Below are 23,336 nucleotides of genomic sequence, written 5' to 3' on the forward strand. Positions count from 1 at the left end.
TCATGATCTTGGGGTCCGGGATAGAGCCCATGTCAGGCTTGTGCTCACTATGGAGTCTGCTTAAGATCCTTTCTTACCTCTCCCTTTATCCCTCCCTTGCTTATGCATGATCTCTCTCAAATAAATAAATAAATTATATTTTTTTTAAAAGGAGTAATATCCATAACACATGAAAAGCATATGAAATACTAATTTCTATTTTGTCCTATTCTGACGGCATACCATTATCTATCCTAGCTTTTCATCTGTAAAGTGAAATCACTGCAAAGATTAAACACTTTAGTTTCTTTTTAAAGCATTTAGAATATACCCAACAAATACTGAGCACTATAAAAATGTTGTTAAACAAATAATAGACACACACACAATTTCTGTCCATAAGTTAAATTTTATTGGAACAAAAGTACAATAGTTCATTTTCTATGTGATTACTTTCACATAGCAGCTGAGTTGAATAGTTGCAACAGAGACCATATGGCCTATAAAGCCTAAAACACTTACTGTCAGGCCTTTCACAGACAAAGTTTGTTGATCCCTGCCTTAAACCAATCCTGTGGACTCTATGTCATATTTTGATCATGAAGCCAATTACAGAAACTAGAAACACAAAGCCATCTCAAATTCTTCCTTTTCTTCCCAATGTCCCCTACTCTACAACTGCTATCACTGTTTTTCTTTTTTTTAATTAATTTTGTTTCTAAGTGTATCTCATTCATACCATTCTCTCTGCTTTTATGACAGGCTCCCAGATTTTGGCATTAGCTACCTCCTGATCTACAGCTAGTCTCCTTACCATTCTCCTACCTACAGTGCTGTCCTTCCACAGTCCATCCCTTGCACAAATGGAGACAAGTTTCTAACACCCAAACCTGCTATTTTCACTCCTTTGACCAAATATTAAAAACTTACTTATTTAAAACTTATCTACTCCTTTACTTAGGACTATAGTTCTTTAGACAACATCAGCATCCCCTGGGAACTTACTAAGAATGCAAAATCCCAAGCTACACCCCAGACCTATTGAATTAAAAGCTTGAGTGCAGCCCAGAAATCTGTATTTTAGTGATCCCTGCAGATAATTCAAATGCACATTCAAGTGTGAAATCACTAGACCCACCCACCCTAGGGGACAAAAATTAAAATTCCTTGAAAGAACCATTTAAATTCCACCATGGTCTGAGTCCTGCCCAATCTGTTTCCCATTTATTCCCTCCTTACCTCTAGCTGCTTCAACCATCAGATAAGTAATCGAGGCCCCAAAGTTAATTATTTTGCCTCAGTTAACAAGCCTAGTGAGTGACAGAGGATGGATTGAACTAGACTAACCAAGGGTCTTTTCAGGACCTCATTCTACACCTTTTAAAAGGTATTTACTACCTTTTACATTCAAAATCCATCCATAATAACAGTTATTTTACTGACCTTCATTGTTAAGTTGTTCCCCTTCTCAACTATAAACTCCAAGAAGGTAAGAATTAGTCTATCCCTTGTCTATCAACAAAACTTGACTCTATACTGCCATCTGGTGACATGAAATAATAATTCCAAGGAGAATCTCAAACATGAACTCCATGACTTCTTCCTATAGAGCTTAAAGGTTAAGGAGAGTTCTGAGGTCAGTTTCCTCAAAGTCAGATAACTAAACAAACATCCCCTGGCTATTAGACCTTGAGGAAATTACTTAGTGTTTGACTTCCTTAGATTCCTTATCTATACACTATGTTGCTAAAACCTTCCTCATAGAATTGCAATGAAAATTAGCAAGCGCCATATGCTATTATAATTATTAATATTATTATAAAGGACTTAACTATGTAGTTGACATAAATAAATAAGTGACATTCCCTTACTCAAATATTTTATAATGTAGTTGGGTAAATAAAACAGTGTTAGGAAAATATTAAATAATCATACAGGCTCTAAGTGCTAAGGGACTTCCTATGGTGTTAAGCATGAACATGAAGGAAGTGAAATCTGAATTGTGTACAGGTTTATAACTGGTATGTGACTTTGAAGAGAGAAAGCCTCAGAGGGAGAATTTTTTTCCTGCAAATTTTTGCGCAATATGAAAGTAATACCTGTAAAACACTAATAAAAACACAATATAAGGGCATACTTTCCTTATTATCATGAAGTCAGGATGATTATATAATTTTAATTTAATGCTTAATCATACAAGCCCAGATCTCATTATCTGAACAAAACTAACACATTTCTCAAAAATGGTTTATTATAAATTTTGTTGTTGTTGCTGTTTTTTTAATGCACTCAGAATTTATTCAATTAATAACTGTGTTTTACTGATAAAGATATATTTAAATTAGATGGCTTCATAAATGTTAATTATTCATTTTCACCATAAATGTTAATTATTCATTTTCACCTTGTTTATTATGAATGTAACAAATACACTTATTTATACATCTTCTCTCTATGCTAAGGAAACAACATCCTATCCTCTCATGTGTTCATTCAGTAGGTGGATGTAAGTATCAACTACATGCTATAAATTGCCAGTGCATGCCAGATTATATAATAGAGAATTTAGGTTAATGAGTCCAGTTATCAATCCAGTCAGTGGAATAGGATGAATATATATAAATCTTCCAAAAGCATAAAGGGATAAAATGTGATTATTTTATTCCAATTTCCCAATACATTACATTCAGATTTTTGCCCTCAATCCCTACTGTAGCTGTCAACATAAAACCACTACTTTGTATCCCTACTTTATGCTAAACTTTCTTGTTTTGCTTTTTTGGCACAGGAGAGGTCATATGCACCTCCATGTTCATTGCAGCACTGTTTATAATAGCAAAGACATGGAAGCAATCTAAGAATCTATCAATAGATGAATGAATAAAGAAAATTTGGTGTATATATATATATATTTATACACACACACACATATATACACACACACATACACACACATATAAAATTTGGTGTATGTATGTGTGTGTATATATATGTATATGTATAATATTTAATCATAAAAAGGAAGGAAATCTTGTCATTTGCAACAACATGTATGAGTATTGAGGGCATTACACTAAGAGAAATAAGTCAAACAAAGAGATACAAATGCCATATGATCTCACTTATATGTGGAATCTTCAAAATAAAACAAACAACAACAACAAAACACTGAAGTTACAGAAACAGAGAACAAATTTCTGGTTGCTAGAGGGAAGAGGTGGGGTTTGGTTGAAGTGGATGACGGGGTTAAAAGGCACAAACTTCTAGCTATAAAATAAATAAACTATGAGAATGTATGTACAGTATGGGATGATTTTAGTTTTTAACACTGTACTGCATATTTGAAAGTGACCAAGAGAGCAGACTTTTTAAAATAAATAAATAGATAATAAGACCATACAAGAAAGAGTATAACTTAATTTTCATTAGGGTTTAGTGATACTTTCCTTCTCGGGAGGGCTTATGTTCATCTATGTGTTTCTGGCAAATAAGATCATATGACTTTCTAACAACAATAACAACAAAATCCAAGGTTATTAAATACAGATAAATATTTGTGCATAGAAACATGCATTAAAATTATAGATGATAGGATTGAAATGAACTAAAATCAAATTGCCCAATAATAGATGAGTAGTTGAGGATATATTGATAGTCACATGTGCTGTGAAAATACGTAGTTACTAAGAAGAGATTTATAAGACATCAATGATAGCAGGGGAGAATGCTAAGTGTTTTATATTTAGATACAAAATTTAAAAGATACAAAATTTAGTTATAAAAATTTATTTACAAAAATATTATTTACAAATTATTTACAAATATTTAGATACAAAATTTAGATACAAAAAATATATAAAATTTAAAAGACACAAAATTTTAAAAAATGAAATGTGACATTAAATTTAAAGAGATGCAAAGCTTTCTTGGGGCACCTGGCTGGCTTACTCAGTTAAGTGTCAGACTCTTGGTCTCAGCCTGGCTCTTGGTGTCGGGGTTGTGAGTTCAAGTCCCACATTGGTTCCATGCTGGGTGTGAAGCGTACTTAAAAAAACAAAGTTTTCTTAATTTAGAAAACAATGAAACATGGACTGGGAGGTTGGTCATGATCATTGGGAACCTGGGTTTGCCTTTGATGAAGTATATTTTTCTGAGCCAGCTTACTTCATTCACTTCCCAGAGCTTCAGTTTCCTCATAGGAAATGCAAACAACTATCTTGTTAGGTGATTCTAATGACTAGGGGAAAAAAGTGACAATTAAATGGCATATAGTAGTTCATAAACAATTATAACTTTATTTATTATTGTGATATTCAACATCTCTGTTGAAAACTACAAGAAAAAATGTCAGGATTTTTTTGCTCTGGTAGCTGGGAAAATGGTTATACCTTTGAAAGTAGGTTTGATAGTCTAGTCACCTGACTATATCTGAATTCTGTTCAAAGATCAACCGTATTGCTCTTCTTTAGAGCTGTGATTCACATTTTTATTGACATTTTTCTTTTAAAAAATTGCTATGATATAGAAAAGTATAATGTTAACCCTAATATGAGTAACTGAAATATGAGACAATATGTATTCAAAAGGGACCCCAAAAAAGTAATAAAACCTAAATTTCAACAAAAGGTTAGGAAAATGATATGATTTACTATTACTATTGTGATTTACAATTTACTATTATTATTTTTCTAAGATTTATTTATTTATTTATTTATTTGAGAGAGAGAGAAGTCTCAGAGAACAGGGGAGGAACAGGGGAGGAAGGAGAAAGGAAACATCAGACTCCTCGCTAGCACAGAGCCCAGCCTGGGCTTTATCTCACGACCCCTATATCATGACCTGAGCTGAAATCAAGAGTCAGACACTTAATTGACTGAACCACCAGGAACTCCCAAAAGTATAACTCTTTAAAATTTTATTTACTTGAGCATGTAACTACATAGCACTGATTATATGCGAGACACTTCCAAGAACTTTTTGTGCTTTTACACGTGTTTAAAATATTTGTATTAAATGACTGTTAAACTCTTTTACTAGATCCTTTGATATAGACCTTATAATTTTCTCCAGTTTTCAGATGGACAAACCAAGCCCTAAGGAAGTTAAGTAACTTGCCCCAAATTATACAACTAATAAATCATAGACTTGGGGTTTGAATCCAAGCAGTTGAGCTCCCAAGGCCATGCCATTAACTCTAAGCTTAGCTCCCTCATACCCTGAAAAAATAATAGATTTAAAATATCCACAACTGCTCCTTTATATTGTATATGTCTAAGCTTTGATTTGCTTCTTGTTAATTCCATGTAACAATAACATGAGGAGCCAAAAGATCTAAAATACATTTTCTTTTTTAAAAAGTTTTGCATAACTGTTCAAAAATCAACCTAGAAATATATGCATAAGGTGAATGTTTGATAACTGGTGTTAAAGCATTCATTAATTCCCTACTTGGAGGATTAGATAATTTCAAGGAATTATTTATAACCTTTATTTATTTATTTTAAACACATATTTTAATTTTACAGCACTGAATGAGAGGTATTTTTAAAAATTATTTCTTTGTGAACTTTGCATTATTATTCACCAGAACACAGGGGGCTATGATTATTTTACTTATGTTAATATTGAACCTTTGTCAACATTTTTACTACAATTCTACCTTGGTAATAAAACAGTCAATATATTCCTGCATCTTTTTAGACATTTTTTCCCCTGGCAGTGGAAGTGTTACTTCACTGAAGCAGATAAACAGGATGGATAATGATTGTTATATGCTCAGTGATCCTTATAATGGGGGAAAAGTAGAGTGTTCTCTGATCATTCTCAAAATTGGAAACTGACTGAATTTCATGTAGGAAATAGCAAGGTCTCACCACAGGTAACATTCTCTAAAGGTAGATAAAGACTAGAATATCTGCCCTGAATCCTCTATGTTAAATCAGATCCATATAGTAAAAACTTCCCTATTTTATGCAGATGGTAGGAGTCTCATATAAATCATCTTTCAAGTTAAGTAAAGATGTTCAGAAAATCTCCCCACTAAAAAATGAATTACAAGAATCTCCCATGATCTGGGGAGGAGATATCTGAAGTAGATGCCTAGAACCAGGGATATTACCAAACTCTATATATATCATCTGTTTTCCTATGCACACATATCTATGATACATATCCATGATAAAGTCAAATTTATCAGTTAGACACAGTAATAGATTAACAACAATAATTAATATCAAAAAAGAGCAACTGTGATACTATACTATTTGTAACATTTATGTAAATGTGGTATCTCTCTGTCTCAAAATATCTTATCGTATTATTCTCACCCTGGCACTTGTGATGATGTGAGATGATAAAATGTCTATGTGATGAGATGAAGTGAGGTGAATGACATAGGCATTGTAACATAGTGTTAGGCTTCTATTGACCTTCTAATGATAGTTTAGAAGGATCTTCTGCTTCTGGACCATGGTTGACCATAGAGAGTGAAAGCATGGAGAAGGGGTCTACTGTATATTGACTGTCTTACTTTCTTTCTATATATGTGAAAACGTGAGAAGAACTTGAAAGTATCATTTTCATTTCTATTCTGTCACTTTGCTATGGTTCATGTCCATGTGGACAAATCAGACAGTTAGAAAACGAAAATATATTGATCTTATTTTGAGGAGGCGAATGATGTAAACATAAACTCAGGCCATATTTCATGGCCCAATTAATTTAAATTACTCTAAATATAAAAATAACATAAAAAGTACCAGCGTTGGCACAAAAATATGTAAGTAAATATTTTTGCATTTATAAAAATTAAAACAAATCCTATGTTTGTCATCAACATACAGTGTTTATTACTAAATACTCTCATGCTGAAGAAAAGTTTTAGAAAAGAGCATCTTTTCCTTAGTGTACTCCTGGCCTATTGCTGGTCAGAATCATGATTTCCTGATTTATTTCAATTTAGTTAAGTCCAATATATTTACTGAATGCCTATTAAGCACGAAAGTGACTAAGCTATATTTTCTCCCCTAAATGTCTTCATGTTGGACAAATTTGTAAAATGAAAAGAGCAAACAAATTATAGGTGACAGAAATGGATTAACATGATTGCTCACATAGTACATGGTGTATAAAAACTCCCACATGACAAAGAAGGATCTCTTATGTAACGAAATTGAAACAGAAATTGAAAGTATCTAGGAAGGAAACTAGATTTAATCAGACTCTGTCAAAGAGAAGGCACAGAAAATTTTACAGATGAGGAAATTTTGGTAGAAGTAATAGTATCGATAGAGAATGAAGATCAAATATTGAGGAAAGAAAAAGGATAAAAGTGGAATTTATAGACCACAGAGGTGAGCATTTTTAGTCACATCTAGGTGTAAAGAATATAACACAAATTTAAAATAAGCCTTGAAGTGAGGTCCATAAGACCAGTGCATTTCTGGGAGTGGAAGATCTGTGTACTCTACACTGAAAGAGAGAGAAAAGGAAAAAAATATAACCTCTAGGGAATAGTTGTCATCTGAGCATCATATGTCTCAAGTAAAAACATGCTAATAATAAGAAAGCATTATTTACATTGGAATGAGATTCTCATAGGTTATGGTACACATTGTAAAGGGGAAGTCTCCACCAAGAGGTATAAAATGATGAGCTGATGCTACACCAAATAGCCATACTATCCAGGAAAAAATAAAAACCAGAAGGAAAAAAGAAATGTAAGAATAGAAAAGAGAAAGAAGTTTAAGAATGTCAGGCAGGCAAGGATTGATGAAATGAAGAAGAAATGAAATCACAAAGCCAGGATGGAGATTACTATTGACCAAAATGTTGAATACATGGGGAGAGGTGGCACACAGGCTCATGTGATCTCAATTCTCTTAAAATAGAAAAGCTCAAGGAGATGCTCCTTTTTTTTTTTTTTTTTTTTTTTTTTTTTAAATACACCATTCTTTCTCCTCCCAATGTAGCTCACAGGGATCATTTAGGGAAAATATCAATGTGTTCTTGGTGTTCTCATCTAATCTTCTGATCATAATCAGATGATAGATTCCAAATCTGAAGACCTTCTACAACTTCCCACAGTATCCTTTATTGATACAAGCAGTGACTTAAAATGTGGGAGTTTGTATAAACCCCTTAATTTCTAAGATTTCCTTATTGCTATGTGAAAGAAATAAAAAGGAAAGAAAAAAAATTGTATTAATTAAAATAAAGGCTGGAACCACTTCTACAACACAATATACATGAAATATTAATAACAATACATAAAAGATATGTTACAGTTCAAATATTATATGATTAAAGTGAAAATACTATCTGCGTGGTTAATTCTCTACCAGCACTTACCCTGGGGTTGACGGCTGGGGTGGTATATCTGAAGGTCAAATGGCTGTGCACTTGTCTTCTGAATCACGCTGACATTCTGCCCTGTCCACTTATTGGCTTTTGACAGTGTGTTGGTCCTCCAGTCTGTCCAGTAGACCTCACTCCCATATAAAGACACAGCAAAGGGATGGGAAAGATATTCATGACCTCGAATGATTTCTATCATGGCTGTCCCATCATAGAGGGCTGAATAAATAGCATCTGACCTACAGAAATGTAAATAAATTAATTTTATTGGAACTTATTCAAATAGTCCAGTGGTGTTATCATACTACCTAGATAAATGCTAGAGAGAATATTTTATTAAAAATACTTCATGGATCTGTATCTGATGTGTAGAAAGAAGAAAAAAGCCTATCATAACAAAAACAAACAAAAATCACCACCATCATAATGAAAACAAACAAAATATCACCACCAATTTCACGATACTTGCATGTTAGAGTATCTTTTGAGTTTACAAATACTATCTGAGAAAGGTAACAGAAAATACAGAAAAAAAAGATCACCTGGCATCTGTCCAAACTATCCTTTTTTCAAAGTGGTCCACAGTTAGTCCATTAGGCCAAGCTCCAGTTTTCATGTCTTTGTAGATGGTTTTTCTTCCAGCTCCACTCATGGAGGCAGATTCAATACGAGGAAAATTGGCATCCCAATCTGTCCAGAAAAGAATTCTGAAGAAAAATAAATAATGCTATTGCTTCAGCCATTGAGTTCACAAAGGTTTACTGAGTGCCTACTTGATGCTAGACACTGGCAGGTAAACAGTCTCAAAAGAAACAGATGTATTATCTACCCACTTGGGGCTTACAGTCCAGTGGAGAAAAAAGACTAAATAAACACAGGAATATATGATTCCAGCTTCTAAAATATGCTGAAGGAAATTTTCATTATGGGAGAGAATAGTAGGTAAGTGATCCACTTAGAGAAGGTGATCAGGGGAAAAAAGGACTTTGAGGAGGATGTGTTTACATTGAATCTAAAGTATATATAGAACAGTATGAAGAGCATGACAAGCAAAATAAACAGCAGATATGAAAGCCTTAATGGGGGAAAAAAAGTGGGTGATTTGAGGAATAGAAATAAGACCAATGTAGTGAGTAAGGAGGTAAAAGGAAGATGATGGATTTGAAGAGTGCTACTTAATGGGCTTTGTAGTTTAAGGTAATTATTTGGGATTTTATTCCAAGGGATTAGGAAGCATATTTAAGCAGGGGTGAAACATGGTATCATACATAAGTAGATGATAGTGAGGCAAGAGTATACCAGGTGGTCATTTTAAAGGAACAGCCAAGGATGACAGTGGTTTGGAGTATGGTAGTGGAAGGGAAGAAAGGTGAATGGATTCAAGGTATATTTGGAGGTGGAATTGCCAGGACTATCTGATGACTGAATATAGGGAAATGAAGTGGAGAATAAATCATAGGTGACTGTGTTTCTTGTTTCAGTAAAGTCAGAGTAAGTGCAAGGAAGAGGGCTCACAGAGAATCCATAAGTACAATGTAGAAAATGAAAGAGGAACAGATTCTAAGACCTGGGAATTAATTGTGGTTGGGTGTGAGGAGCAATCAAAAGTTTACTTTCATTTTTTTTTTTTTTTAAATCTTAAGATTTCAAGATATCCAAAAGGAAGTGTTCAGGAAGCTGTGTGGTATGCCAGGGTGAAGTTCAGAGAATAAGGCAGGGCTGGACACATGAATTTGGAAATCATCAGTACAGAGATGATATTTAGTTTCATAGCAATGAAATAGATCATATGACAAAAGATATAGAAGGAAAACATTATAGTTTCATATATATAAACATGAGATTGTTAAAACACCATTTTTCATATGTTAAAGATCATCTTTTTTTTTTTTTTAAAGATCATCTTTTTTAAACCAAATACTATTTGAGACTCCACAAATTCATGGTGTACAAACAGTTAGAGACAATGGTCATTAAGTGCCTCATGTCCTGCATTTGATTTTTAAGCCCATTAGGCAATGGATGTTTTATGTTCAATTGACAGTGGTTTAAACTGCTGGTGCATGTTTCTATGGTATATTTAATACAGTTACACAATAACTCCACAATCATAATTACTCTCCATATTTTTAAGTGCTTAGTATATGTTAAATACTATTGTTAGCCAAAATACTATTTTCAGCTTTATAGATTATCTCATTTAATCAATCATGAGGCTATGGCTAAAGTTATCTATGTTTTAGAGATGGGAGAACAAACTTAGAGAAGTTAAATTACTTGGGCTACCCAGGTAGCAATTGGCAGAGGGAGATGGAAAACTGGGCAGCCTAACTTCTGCTCTGATGTTTTTAACATCAAATTCTTTAATGTCATGTCACTAAATAAAATAGGAAAGGGAAAGCTTCTGGCAGATGATAAGGCCATGTTTGCTAATCAATAAATTGTAGTTTTCTTTTCTATTTTCATAGGAGAGCCCAATGAGTAGCATGGTGATTTGGGAAGGGAGAACTCACAGGATTGGAGAGATAGTGACAGTCCAGTAAATTTTCCCATTATCAGCTCTGACAACATTTTGGTGAGAAATGGTAAAGTTACTGGTAAAAATACCTTTGTTTTTCACTAAAATTATGTATCATTTTGCTATTTTTCATTCTTCTGTATTTTGAATGATCCTTACGTATATGAATGTGGTAGATTACCTTGGAAAATAAAATAATCCTCTGGAACAAAATTCAAAATACAATTCAAGATATCTTCTTCTTTTTTAAAAATATTATCTATATTATGTTTATGTAAGGAGATATGGAGCGATGTAAACTAAATACCATGATTTGAATTTTTGAGAAGTATATAGTCTTTAGGACAGAGGAATTTGAAATACGAAATGAATAAAACACAATTCAATACATTATGTAATAAATTTAGTAAGTATGTGTGTTAAAAGACTATGGTGAAGGACGCCTGGGTGGCTCAGTGGGTTAAAGCCTCTGCCTTTGGTTCAGGTCATGATCCTAGGGTCCTGGGATCGAGCCCCACATTGGGCTCTCTGCTCAGCAGGGAGCCTGCTTCCCTTCCTCTCTCTCTGCCTGCCTCTGTGCCTACTGGTGATCTCTGTCTGTCAAATAAATAAATAAAATCTTTTTTTAAAAAAAAGACTATGGTGAAGAGAGAAGGAAGATGTAGATGTCCTTGATAAGAGTGGCAGCTCATAGATAGTTCTGAAGCACCTGGCAGCCTCAAAATATTACCAAATAATTATGCCAATATGTTTCTATGTCATACTAACTTGGGATCAAGACTGGTATCTGTTACTTTCTCCAGAATATTTTTTTTATAAACATATATTTTTTATATACATATATTTTTAATCTCAGACTCCATTTTCTCATCTGTAAGTAAAAACTCTAATTGTACACACTTATCAGGAGCATTTGGTGAGGTCCTGGATGTAAACAATCTAGCACAAAGGATGACTAGGTCACAGAAAAGACTTGTGCTTCCACGAGCATGCCACCCACACATAGTCATAAAATTTATTTTTTAAATGCAAAATTTTTAAGTATTTCCAAATTTTTAAAGAAATGGAGGGAGAGACAGAAAGACAATTAATACTATTGTCAATGTTTAAATGTCCCAGCAGCATGTATGTGAAAGTAGAATGTTTTATAAGTCAAAGCCACAAGTAAAGGATTCAGAGGAGGAAGTTGTAAGATTGGGTTTATCTCAAAGAATGTCTCTCAAAATCTGAGTTTATGTTAAAAAAAAAAAAAGGAAGTTTTAGTTTCATGGGCAGCATTAGAGGAGTTTCCTGGTCCTGCTATGGGATCATATTCAGAAAAATAATATCTAAATTATTCATTCTTTAATCACCAATATTTGAATAAATTAAGTAAACTTCTGAGAAAGGATAGAACAAAGTAATGTATCAGGGATAATGTATTGATAACTGTTGAAGCTTGGTAATAAATATGAAGAAGTTTATTATGTAATTCATTCTATTTTGTGTATTTAAAAATTTCTATAATAAAAGTTTAAAACTGCAAATAACTCAAAATTAATAAAATAGATAATTTTTAAGAATATTAAAAATACCAGAGGATATTTATAATATTTTATAGCTAGAAATCATTTTTCTAAAAAGACTAATTTTTAAAGATTAATATGAGAAAAAAACTATCATGTATATACCCATACACATATTACTTATAAATTACCTAATATACAATATGTTGCCATAAAGGGAAAATGGAACTAAGATTTAATATAAAGATGGAAGGCTATTCAGTTAAGTAGTTGAATGTCTTTAAAACAATGAATGAGGTGTATTATGTGTCTCACTTCAAATTTAATTTGGGATGCATGCATCTTTTCACTGACAGCAGATTGTGGTCAGTTTCCCTTTACACTTAGGATTTTAAAACTAAGATTTAAAATGAGAAACAAGACCAATACAGCATCAATCAAATTGATGTGGTATCTTGACAGACAAGGTAGAGTAGAGATATTTGCAAGCTTAAAAATGATTAGGAAAAATAATCACTGAAAACACACAATGAATTTGAGAATGATAGCTAGTCTGAATATCTATGGATAAACCACCATGAGATCTAAGCAAGGCTGTAATTCACACTCTGGATTGATGACCCAAAGACTTCAGAGTTTTGTCTTTTGCCTCAATAATAAGTGGAAAACTGGTATCTCTCTTCTTTCTACCTAGTTCTGCCTTCTGTGGTTGTAAAAATTCCAACACACACATCAGTAACTCTACAATTCTGCATTCTATATTATAGGTTTACCAGAGTAGGCACTGTAAACTCTCAAGTATGTGTTTCCATTGGACCATAAAAGCATAGCTTGGGATGATTTGAGACATTCTAAAGTGATTCCTTCATTTCTTCACTAAACTTAGCAGCATTAAGCTCTTTCTTCTATAATGCTCACAATGGTCCTAATCTTTCATCAATTCAAGTGGGGAATTTTCCAATATTTTTTATAAAAGAACATGTTTTAGAATTAGTTCTCCTAAAAGTGTTCTTTACTTCACCATAAGTCAGTTTACAATCAATTTAAAAAGTTGATTTCAAGGATCATTGTTTCATAAAATTCTAGGCACTCTTTTGTATACTTTATAGTGTGGTATTTTAAAAGAATCATTTCCCCCTTATTACTTTCTTTTTATGGTTAAAATGTATTAGCATTTCAATGATTGAATTATTTCTTGAAATACACAAAGGCTGAATATCTCTTCTTACAGGACGTATGGAAATATTCAGCCACAATTGCTTTTAAAAAAGAGACTACAGTCTAGTGATTCTACAGTTCCTGCATTCATGAGTTAGTGTGTATCAGGATTAAATTGGGTCAATGGACCATGAACAACTTGTATCATTACAGGCATGAAAGGGCCATTATCATCTATCAGGTCAAGCTGCAGAAGGTGAAAATAAATGATCTTGGCAAAAAACAAGGATACTTATCTACAATCTTTAGGTCTTCTAAAAGCAACAACGTCTTTATTAGTTTCATTTAAGAACATTCCCATATAAAATTAAAATTTTATTTTGATGTTTCACTAATCTTCACAACTACTATATCTACTTTCACAAATTGCAATTGCTATAGCAGAGCCCAGTTATTCTGACAAATAAAATCTAAACACACAGTGGAGCAGAAGGACACCATGCAGCCGCACAAGTACAAAGGCAAAGACATTTCAAGACCCGAAGCGAATGCCCTATAAATTGGGAACTCTCTGGTACTTCTTACTCCCTAATACTAAGCTTGAGGTTCAGGAGAGATTCATGGACTCATTCAAGTCACCTTAGTAATAACTATATTCCCTTAAAAAGGAATGAGAGAAAAATGGCTCCTTCCCAAGACTTCCATTTACCGTCTTGGAATAAATTGTCACTTTGGATATTGGGTCAAAACCCAGAATACTAAAGGGATGTGGCATGATGGCAAATATGTTTTATAATGTAAAATGAAGACCTGTGAATTTTATGCCTGGGAAGCAAAGCAGTTGATTTAAAACATTTGTTTCTTGGGATCTGTATAAAAAGGTCACAAAGGACCTTGAGAGCTGAAGGAAACTCACATGATGTAAGCCTGTCTTCTTGGCCTAATGTTATTGCTCATTTCGTTGTTGTTATTGTTGTTGTTGTTGTTGTTATTGTTCTTTTTGTTTTTCCTCAGCTAAGCTGAGGGAGGGAAGTGGCTGTTTGCAAACTTGTTCATTCACTTGTTATTGGAAACAAAGTTTATAGTATTTACCCCTTAGCTGTCTTTTAGTCTGTGCTTCTCCCTTTCAGGTTTATCCTTGAGTTTTGTAAGTTACATGTTAACAAAAAGTCTATGAATATGCTTGTATTAATTTATTTAACAAACATATTCAGCACAATTTTATATACTAGGAGTGGGGGCGGATTTCATAGACATGGAACCATGTCTTGGTTTACCATTAGAGAGCTTATGATGTGGTGGGAAAGTAATAGTATTTACAGAAACCATAATTCTAAAAAAATTATTCAGTAGACTTACCCCAATATACCTATTTCTAAAAGAAGTTTAAGTTTCTTTGGAGCTCCTTTCAATTTTGATTCACACCTTTTTTATGTATTTCTTGAATTTTTAAGAAATAGGGAGAAATTTTATGTTTCTATTTGAACAGATAACACGAAGGCAGTAAGTGGAGTTTTTTAGTTTGTTTTCAAGTATTTATTTATTTGAGAGAGAGTGAGAAAGAGCATGAGAAGGCGGAGAGGAAGAGGGAGAAGCAGACTGAGCAGAGAGCCCGACACAGAACTCGATCAAGAGGACTCCAAGATCATGACCTGAGCCAAAGGCAGTCACTCAACCGAGGAACCCCTAAGTGGAGTTTAAATCAAATTAAATTATTTTTCAGTGTTTCTTTTCTTGTGCTTTGCTTTGCAGTTCACTGTATGTGTGTGAGTTTGCATGCTTCTATATATTTTTACTATGCTCTTAGCCTACCTTATGTAAGGTCCAATGTTTAAAAATAATTATGGACTTTTTACTAAAATATCCCAAACCTGAAAATATTTTCATATTTGCATTGCATTTTTAAATTTAATTGCTACAGCTGGGCTTTAGAGGTGTTTATGTGAACTTCATATCTTAAGTGTATCAATGCACTATAGGATAATTTTTAACAATAAAAATCCCATTATTTTCATGACACCCAAACTTATCAACCTTTCAATTTCTTCCTAGAGTTGTATGTATTAGTACTACCTTCTGAGCTTTAATTACTCATATCAAAAAGGATTTTTGTGTGTATTTTTTCACTCATTTTTAAGAAAAAAATTACCACCATTGTAATTATTTTAATCAGCTGTACAATTTCATAGTAGCAATTAGTAATAGAAGGCATCAACTTTCTCAGAAGCATTGTCATGTTTTCCTACTCAGAGGCTGGCATTCTACACTAACTTTCAACTCTTAGAGGGTATATTACTTCTGAAGACCTTATGTCACTGGAATACTATCTGATATTTTCATTTAAATAGTATTTGTCAGTGACGTATTATGTCTCTCTCTCTTTTTTTTTTTTTTTTTTTTTCTCCTCTTAGGTAGGATCCTCTGGAAGCTAAGTGAGCTAAATAATTTTATCCTAAGCATTGTCAGTTCAAAGCTGTAGAAAATGAAGTTTCAACTCCCAGACTAATACGTTGTTTGGTCAGACTATTTTCAGAGCTTTCCATATGCCTATTTTGTCCTTTTTGTTGTATCTTGTTTTTCTCTCTATGTGCCATCTGTAATTTGAGAGCACTCACAACTTTTCTACCATATTGGTGTATAAGCTAAAACCACAATTTTCTCCAAAATATCACTTTCCGTTCTACAGGAAGTTTCCCCTGTGTATAAGGTACTGGTACAACTTAGGTCTAGTAGGTGAAAATTCCACACTGGTAGTTGTTACATTGAGGGTAAAACTCCTGTTGATAATGAAATTTTATGGGAAGTAAAGGGTCAGAATTAAGAAGTTAGCTGTAATCTCAGAAATAGTCTGTTCTAAAAAATGAATTTTTCACTAAATATAATATATCTCTTCCCAGTGAACTTTTATTATAGGGATTAGTGAATAAAATGGTCAAAATGTAGACTGTATAAATAAGAGAACCCATTTCTAAGGTAAAAGATACAGCTGCTGCTTTGCTCCTTGATGCCAGATCTCTGTTTTTTTCAAAAGCAGCCAGAAATCCAGGACTGTATGCAAAAATGCCTTAATATTTTAAGTTTGGACAAGTAATAAATAAATTTAAAACAATGTAGAGGTAAAGTAAACATAAGAGTTGCCTATTTGGAGCCCTGTTCTAGGCAAGCTACTTTGGTCCTTTAATTTCTGTGTATGAATTGAAGAAAAGAACAAACAGACTTCTTAAACCACTGATTTCTATACTTTGGCATAAACCAGAGCACCAGCCAGAAACTGTGGTCAGGAAGGTGACTTAAACACAGGCTTTCTTTTCTCTCTTCTGCATTTCATTAAACTACCTCCTGGCTGATTCTCCTTCCTCATTGGTGTTCCCTGGACTTTGTATTACTTGAAGGTACAGAGACAAAAAAATAAATTAATCAAAATAAAAATTTAAAAAAAAATTCTGATCTGCTAAACTTTAGCCTTGACAATGGTTTTGGATTTGTAAAATAATTAAAAGGAAATAAATAATTAACGGTAATAACAGTATTCTCATCTATATAACTTAAATCTTGTCTTCCACATATTCACCATCTCCTCAAAAACAACCAAATGATAAAGGTATCATCCCTGATTTATGAAAGAAAAAACTGAAATTTAAAGGAAAATAATAGAGTTAAGAGGATTCTCCAGAGAATAACTGAGGAAATAGAAATTGGAACCCTTGTTTTCCAGGGCTTTCTTGTCTCTCTTCTGCTCTTTCACAGAGGAACACACAAGGGAACACCAGAGTCAATTAGCTGAGTTACTCAACATTTGACCTTGTTTTCAAGAATCATGTGCCTTGTCTTTCCAACACTCCAATAGTCAGTGTCTCATCATTGGATTCCTTCAACCTTATACTAATTTTCTTTTAAACTGACTCCAAGTACTTACAAAATACATAACAGGTGGTGCAATTAACATCTATGACTATTTGTACCAGAGACTGGTCCTGTGGTTTGGAACCATTAGAAATAATTATAGCATCTCTTTGACACGTCACAGAGAAATTCATTAAATTACTGCTTCAAAATTGAGTTGCGATAGCTTTCAATAGAGCTTAGTGCCCATATTTAGAAAAAAGATATTTCTATCCTCTAAAGATACCTATGTAAGCAATCTTATAACCAAATTTATGCTAATAAACTTAAACTAATTATATATATGTTATATATATAATATATATAGATGTAGACATACATTAAACATAAATATACATAAATATACATATATAAACTTAATTGTGCATGCACAAAATAAGCAATCTGACTCATAATTTATGAGATAATTGAATTCAGTATTCATTTAAAAGATTATTTTTTATGCCAAAACGAATCTGTAGAAGGTAAACTTCTTTACCCATATCTTGGGTCCAAAGCAATGGCCCTGGGGTGTTCCATGGCTCCAGCAATAAGTGTAGTTCTTAAGGAGCCATCAAGTTTGGCAACTTCAATTTGGTCCAGATTGCTGTCTATCCAGTATATATTGCCTGCTATCCAGTCGACGGTCAGTCCTTCTGGGGTAGCCAAGCCATGCTCCACAACCACTTCTATTGCACTGACCCCTACAAAAAAAAAAAAAAAAAAAAAAAAAAAAAAAGGAAACTAATACTTGTACCCATTCAATGAATGTGTTAAGCGCGCACACACACACAAGGCCTACTTAACCAGCAGCACAGAGTTTTTTGAAGTATGATATTGAGTTTCAAAGATAGAGTGCAAACGTGTTACCTGGCATGATGAAAACTAAGACTCCAAATTTAGAATTACTGATCTTTCCTAACAGAAATCTTTAATTTCTTAAACCCTTTCAGTGACAGTGCAATCAAATTTTTGAATAACTTTAAGGCTAAACAATAGTGTTTAGATTTCAAAAAATTATATTTCTTGTTTCTGACTTTTGAAATAGAACACAGGATTTGGGGAATAAGAATGATGAGCTAGTTAAAATTAGCGCAATTTAGTATCAACATTGATCTTCAGGGGTAGAATAAAGAGAAAATGCCCCTCTGGGGCAACATGCATTATAGCTAGTCAGTAGCCACCCTTTTCTGAAGCATGATAAATAAGATGACTTTACTGCACTTACCCTTAATAAAGATAAGCCTCAAATCACACTCCCTGCCCCTTCTGGGACCATAAGACTTACATGATATAACATGATTACAAATAAGAGAGGAAGGCATTAGTTTGGTCTAAATTAAAATAAACAATTTGGTAATGTCCACTAATGATCTATTTATCCACTTTTTAATTTCTTTTTTAATCAAAATATTTTTTCTAATAGGATAACTCTTAATAGTTTATGACATTGCCAGTGTTTTCTTTTTTTATTTTTGCACCAGTGTTTTTGTTAGACATTTTAACAGACTTTTTTTTTTTAATCATCTAAGCCCAAGGATCTAAATCCATCAGTTGAAATCAGTCTCTTGCAATATGCCACAGACACAAATTCACAGGTGAATCACATGTTTATTATCATTTTTCCAAAATTGCAAATGTGACTTAAGGATAAATTCAAATTTTTATAGAAACACTGGGACTTTGGAATGCTACAAAGAACCAACGTTTCCAAAATGATTATTACATATATTTATCTCAGAGCCTTGCTACTTAAAAAGTGTACATTAGACAAAAGAATTAAGTCAAACTATGATAAAAACATTTTGTTCATATTAGTGGTCTTTGGGACAATTCATTGTATGTTGAAATTTTGTGGACAAAATAAAACATTTTACAAACAAACATTATGTCTACTAGTATGTGGAAGGCAGTAGTTATTTCTTATAAGTACTTTTCTTTACCAATTGTCCAAGGAAAAGCTCACAATTTGAAAATTGTATGCCTAGCACAGGCTCCCATCATTCATTCCCCTTCCTCAATAAATTTTCACACATAAACTTGACATCCCTGGTTTTACATATACGAGGGAGAAGGCAAAGAATGAAAGTGCAAAGATTGATATAAATCCCATCTTATTACAGCATATTTTTATAGAATTTTCAGTTAAAAATTACCTCCACTTTCAGAAAGCTTGCCCCGGTATATCCTGTCTTCTACAACATCCGTCCAATAAAGCAAACTTTGATTGAAGTGAAAATCAAGTGCTATTGTGTTTCTCAACCCAGGAACAAGTAGACTATAGTCTCTTTTATGAAGATCAATCTTTCTGATCTCATGACGAATAGAAAAGATGATGAATGCTTCAAAGGGATCTGAAAATAAATTTATTTTTAATAGACTTATAAAAATATTTATATGCTTTCATAAGTAGGATAAAACACTTTGAGGTCAAGTCCAATTATTTACAAGCATAATTTATTATATAATTCTCTGTTATTCCAGGAGCAATTTCTTGTAATCCAACATTCATAAGAAACTTGAAACTTTTAGGCTTATATATGTTGATTAAAATAAGGTATAAATATGTTTTTATTCCTTGGATCTTTCTACATTTGATTCTTATTAAAGAACACAGAATTATTTGAATTCCAAGACAGATGGGGGTTTTCTATCTTAGCGGAACTTCAGCTGACAATCTAAACCATGGAAACATCAACAAAGGAATAGCTAAGAGTTGATTAAATGAGTTCTGCTACTCTTAACCCATCACACACCTACAGCTCCGTAAAGGAAAGAGATCCAATAAAAAAGGATTTCTTTGAGAGAGTTACGGTCTTAGAGTGCACTCCCCATAAGAGAGTAGATGATGGCTTTCTCCACAGTCTGACATTTACTAAAATTACATTATCAATTTGGAAATGTGCTAATTACTATTGGACATACTAAGATGAGTTAGACATGAATTTTGCTTGATGAATATACATTCTGTGGGAGGGGACTCAGGTTTACAATTTCCCCCCATTTCCATGTTAGTACAATTTCTTTGGGCTTTCTTTTAGGAAAATTTGTTTTCCTATTTTAAGTCTAAGTACCATCATCTCTTTCCATGGTGATTGGCTCAAAAGGTGGATGTGAGATCTAAATCAGGCTAATGGGTCTCCAAACTTCTAGAGAATATTTCAAGCTAAGGGTAAAGAGTGTCTTTTCTTCTAAGATCACCGATGTCTAAGCCTAGTAATGCCAGTGTCTATACCCTTACAGTTTGCATAAGTCTACTTGTGATATTATAGTAGAAGAGAAAAAAGACACAGAGAAGGAAGCAGCAATGATCTGGGAGGTTCAAGTCCCCAGGCTAAGGATGTTCAAATCCGCAGTTGTAATTATCCCTTAGTTCCTTCCTTCATATTCTCTATACATTTCACACACTTCATATATGTAAGTCAATGCATTTAACTCTAACTCAGTTTGAACTTATTTTTTGTCAACTGCACTCAGTTTTACTCTTCTTCCTAATCTTTATCCCTCAGAGAGGTCTTTCCTGGTCAGTTTCCCAATAAAGACCATTTTTTTATTATTTTATATCTCCAAAACCTATTTTTTTTCTCTTTTAAGTGTGTGTGTGTGTGTATGTGTGTGTATATATTTATAAATATATATAAAATATATTTATTTATTTATTTTAAATATATATATTTATTTATTTGACAGACAGATCACAAGTAGACAGAGAAAGAGGAGGAAGCAGGCTCCATGCTGAGCAGAGAGCCTGATGTGGGGCTCAATCCCAGGACCCTGGGATCATGACCTGAGCTGAAGGCAGAGGCTCTAACCCACTGAGCCACCCATGCGCCCCTGAAGTATATTTTAAAATCTCTATTTATTTGTTTGACATTTACCTTCCTCACTGGTTAATATGTTTTATTAAAACAGGGATCTTGGGGCACCTGGGTGGCTCAGTGAGTTAAGCCTCTGCCTTCGGCTCAGGTCATGGTCTCAGTGTCTTGGGATCGAGCCCTGCATCAAGCTTTCTGCTCAGCAGAGAGCCTGCTTCTCTCTCTCTCTCTGCCTGCCTCTCTGCCTACTTGTGATCTCTCTGTCAAATAAATAAATAAAATCTTAAAACAAAAACAAACAAAAACAGGGATCTTGTTTGTTTAGTGCATTATGATGGGTCTAATATCAAACACCAGGAAGGACACAATTCATACCAGGTCTTAGATTTAGAACAGTGCTAACCTAGGCTGCCTGCTGTTGGTGTAGGGAAATTACTAGTCTGCCCCCACCTCCACCAACTGAGCATGAATCTACTTCAGTGAGTTCTGCCTAGAACATTAAGTAAATGTGTTTTCAATGAACAGATGTGAAACCGATTCCATCTTAAGAAACCACCTTATAGTTGCCATGGGACAGAGCCCAACAATGATCAGTAGAGCCACCTACTTTACCTGAAGCTGAAAGCATAGTTTAAGTAAGTCCTACCAAGGCCACAAGGACTAATCTGAAGGCCTGAGATCTTGTGAACAATAATTAAGTATATTGTTGTGATCTTACAGGTCTTGTGGTAATTTATTGCACAGTATTATGGTTTTTACTGCACAACATTACTGTGACAGTAGCTAACTGATATAAAATACTAAACATGTATTAAACAACTAGTGCCAAACAGCTCCCAATAGAACAAATACTCATAAAATTTTAAACCCAGAATTTAGTGTTTTTGAAGTATAGAAAATGTTTTTTGAAGTATAGAAAATTAGGTATTAGGATTAGGATGCCTTGTGTAAATCAGTTCTATGAAACAACTGCTTACCTTTGAATATTTCTTTATTTTTTTTTCAAAAAAGATCTTTAGTGTAAAATGGAGTTAATGATAACCTTTTTTAAATCTAACTTAAATTGTTGTTACCAGAATCCAACTAAATAATGCAGATACATTTGTTTAATAATCTCAAAATCATCACAGCGAATATAAATATGGAGGTAACTGTGAGGTAGTCAAAAAGTAATAGATTTGAAGTCACAAAATGAGGATTTAAAACAGAACCCTTCTAATAATTGGCTGTGTACATTTGAGACTTTCTGATCCTCAATACTTTTTTATTTATAAAATATGTAACATACTGAGTTATCAAGATAATTGATAATTAAAAGTGTGGATACTTAATATCTCAATAAATATTTAACTATTATTATAAGTCTTAAATTTCAAAGATTTCCCAAAGGAATAAGCAAAAGAGATATTGCATAAGAGAAAAGGCTGGAATGATAATACACCAAAGGGAGTTGAATATTTCTTAGCATGTGCCAAAGCTGGTGACATTTCAGTTCTGAAGAGCTTCCCCATCATTTGGCTTATAGTTTGCCCTTAGTTAAGTAGTAAATTAAAAGTACAGCAGCTACTTGCTAGAGAAATTTATATTTAATAGTTACTAAGGGACATAGAGTTTCAAAATTGCAAAGCAATAATGTGCTGCCTCTTCCTTAGAAAATCACACCAAAAAAAGGGAACAATTAAAAAAAAAGAAAGAAAGAAAGAAATAAGGAAAAGAAATGCCAACTTCCACTTCCACTAATACTGGAAGACATCTGTTAAAAAAACACCACAATGTTAGAGGATGCACTGATGAATGTCTTCAAAATATGGACAGTTTCTGAAAGAGGATGCCTGTAGCTGCAGCTATTAAAAAAAAAAAAAATACTGGCAGAGCACAATCTCAAAGGAGGTAGCATAACTAAAGGGAAAATCCCATAATTATTTTTTGGAAAAAGAGGATGGGAATAATAGCTTGGTCTCAAAAACTTCTTGGCCCATCAGCACCCTAAAGACTGATGAGAATCTGAATGAAGAAACAAACAGGCATGTAATACATTAAGTGAAAGGAGCCAGGTTCAAAACTCTATAGAGGTGGGATGACTGGATGGCTAAGTTGGTTAAGCATATGCCTTCAGCTCAGATT

The 23,336-nt window shown here is 33.4% G+C and overlaps 1 protein-coding gene across 1 annotated transcript in view; it reads right to left on the minus strand.

The window, feature by feature from the left end:
- LRP1B (LDL receptor related protein 1B) overlaps positions 1–23,336 on the minus strand; it is a 2,000,743-nt gene that overhangs the window by 666,266 nt on the left and 1,311,141 nt on the right. Inside the window, exons 24-27 of the mRNA XM_059166755.1 lie at positions 19,554–19,751; positions 17,897–18,101; positions 8,877–9,041; positions 8,329–8,573 (exon numbers count right to left, since the gene is read on the minus strand). Of these exons, the coding sequence (XP_059022738.1) occupies positions 8,329–8,573; positions 8,877–9,041; positions 17,897–18,101; positions 19,554–19,751 (813 nt within the window). The remainder of the gene's footprint in view (positions 1–8,328; positions 8,574–8,876; positions 9,042–17,896; positions 18,102–19,553; positions 19,752–23,336) is intronic.

This window comes from Mustela lutreola, chromosome 3, assembly GCF_030435805.1.
Source record: "Mustela lutreola isolate mMusLut2 chromosome 3, mMusLut2.pri, whole genome shotgun sequence".
In the NCBI taxonomy this organism is placed as follows: Eukaryota; Metazoa; Chordata; class Mammalia; order Carnivora; family Mustelidae; genus Mustela; species Mustela lutreola.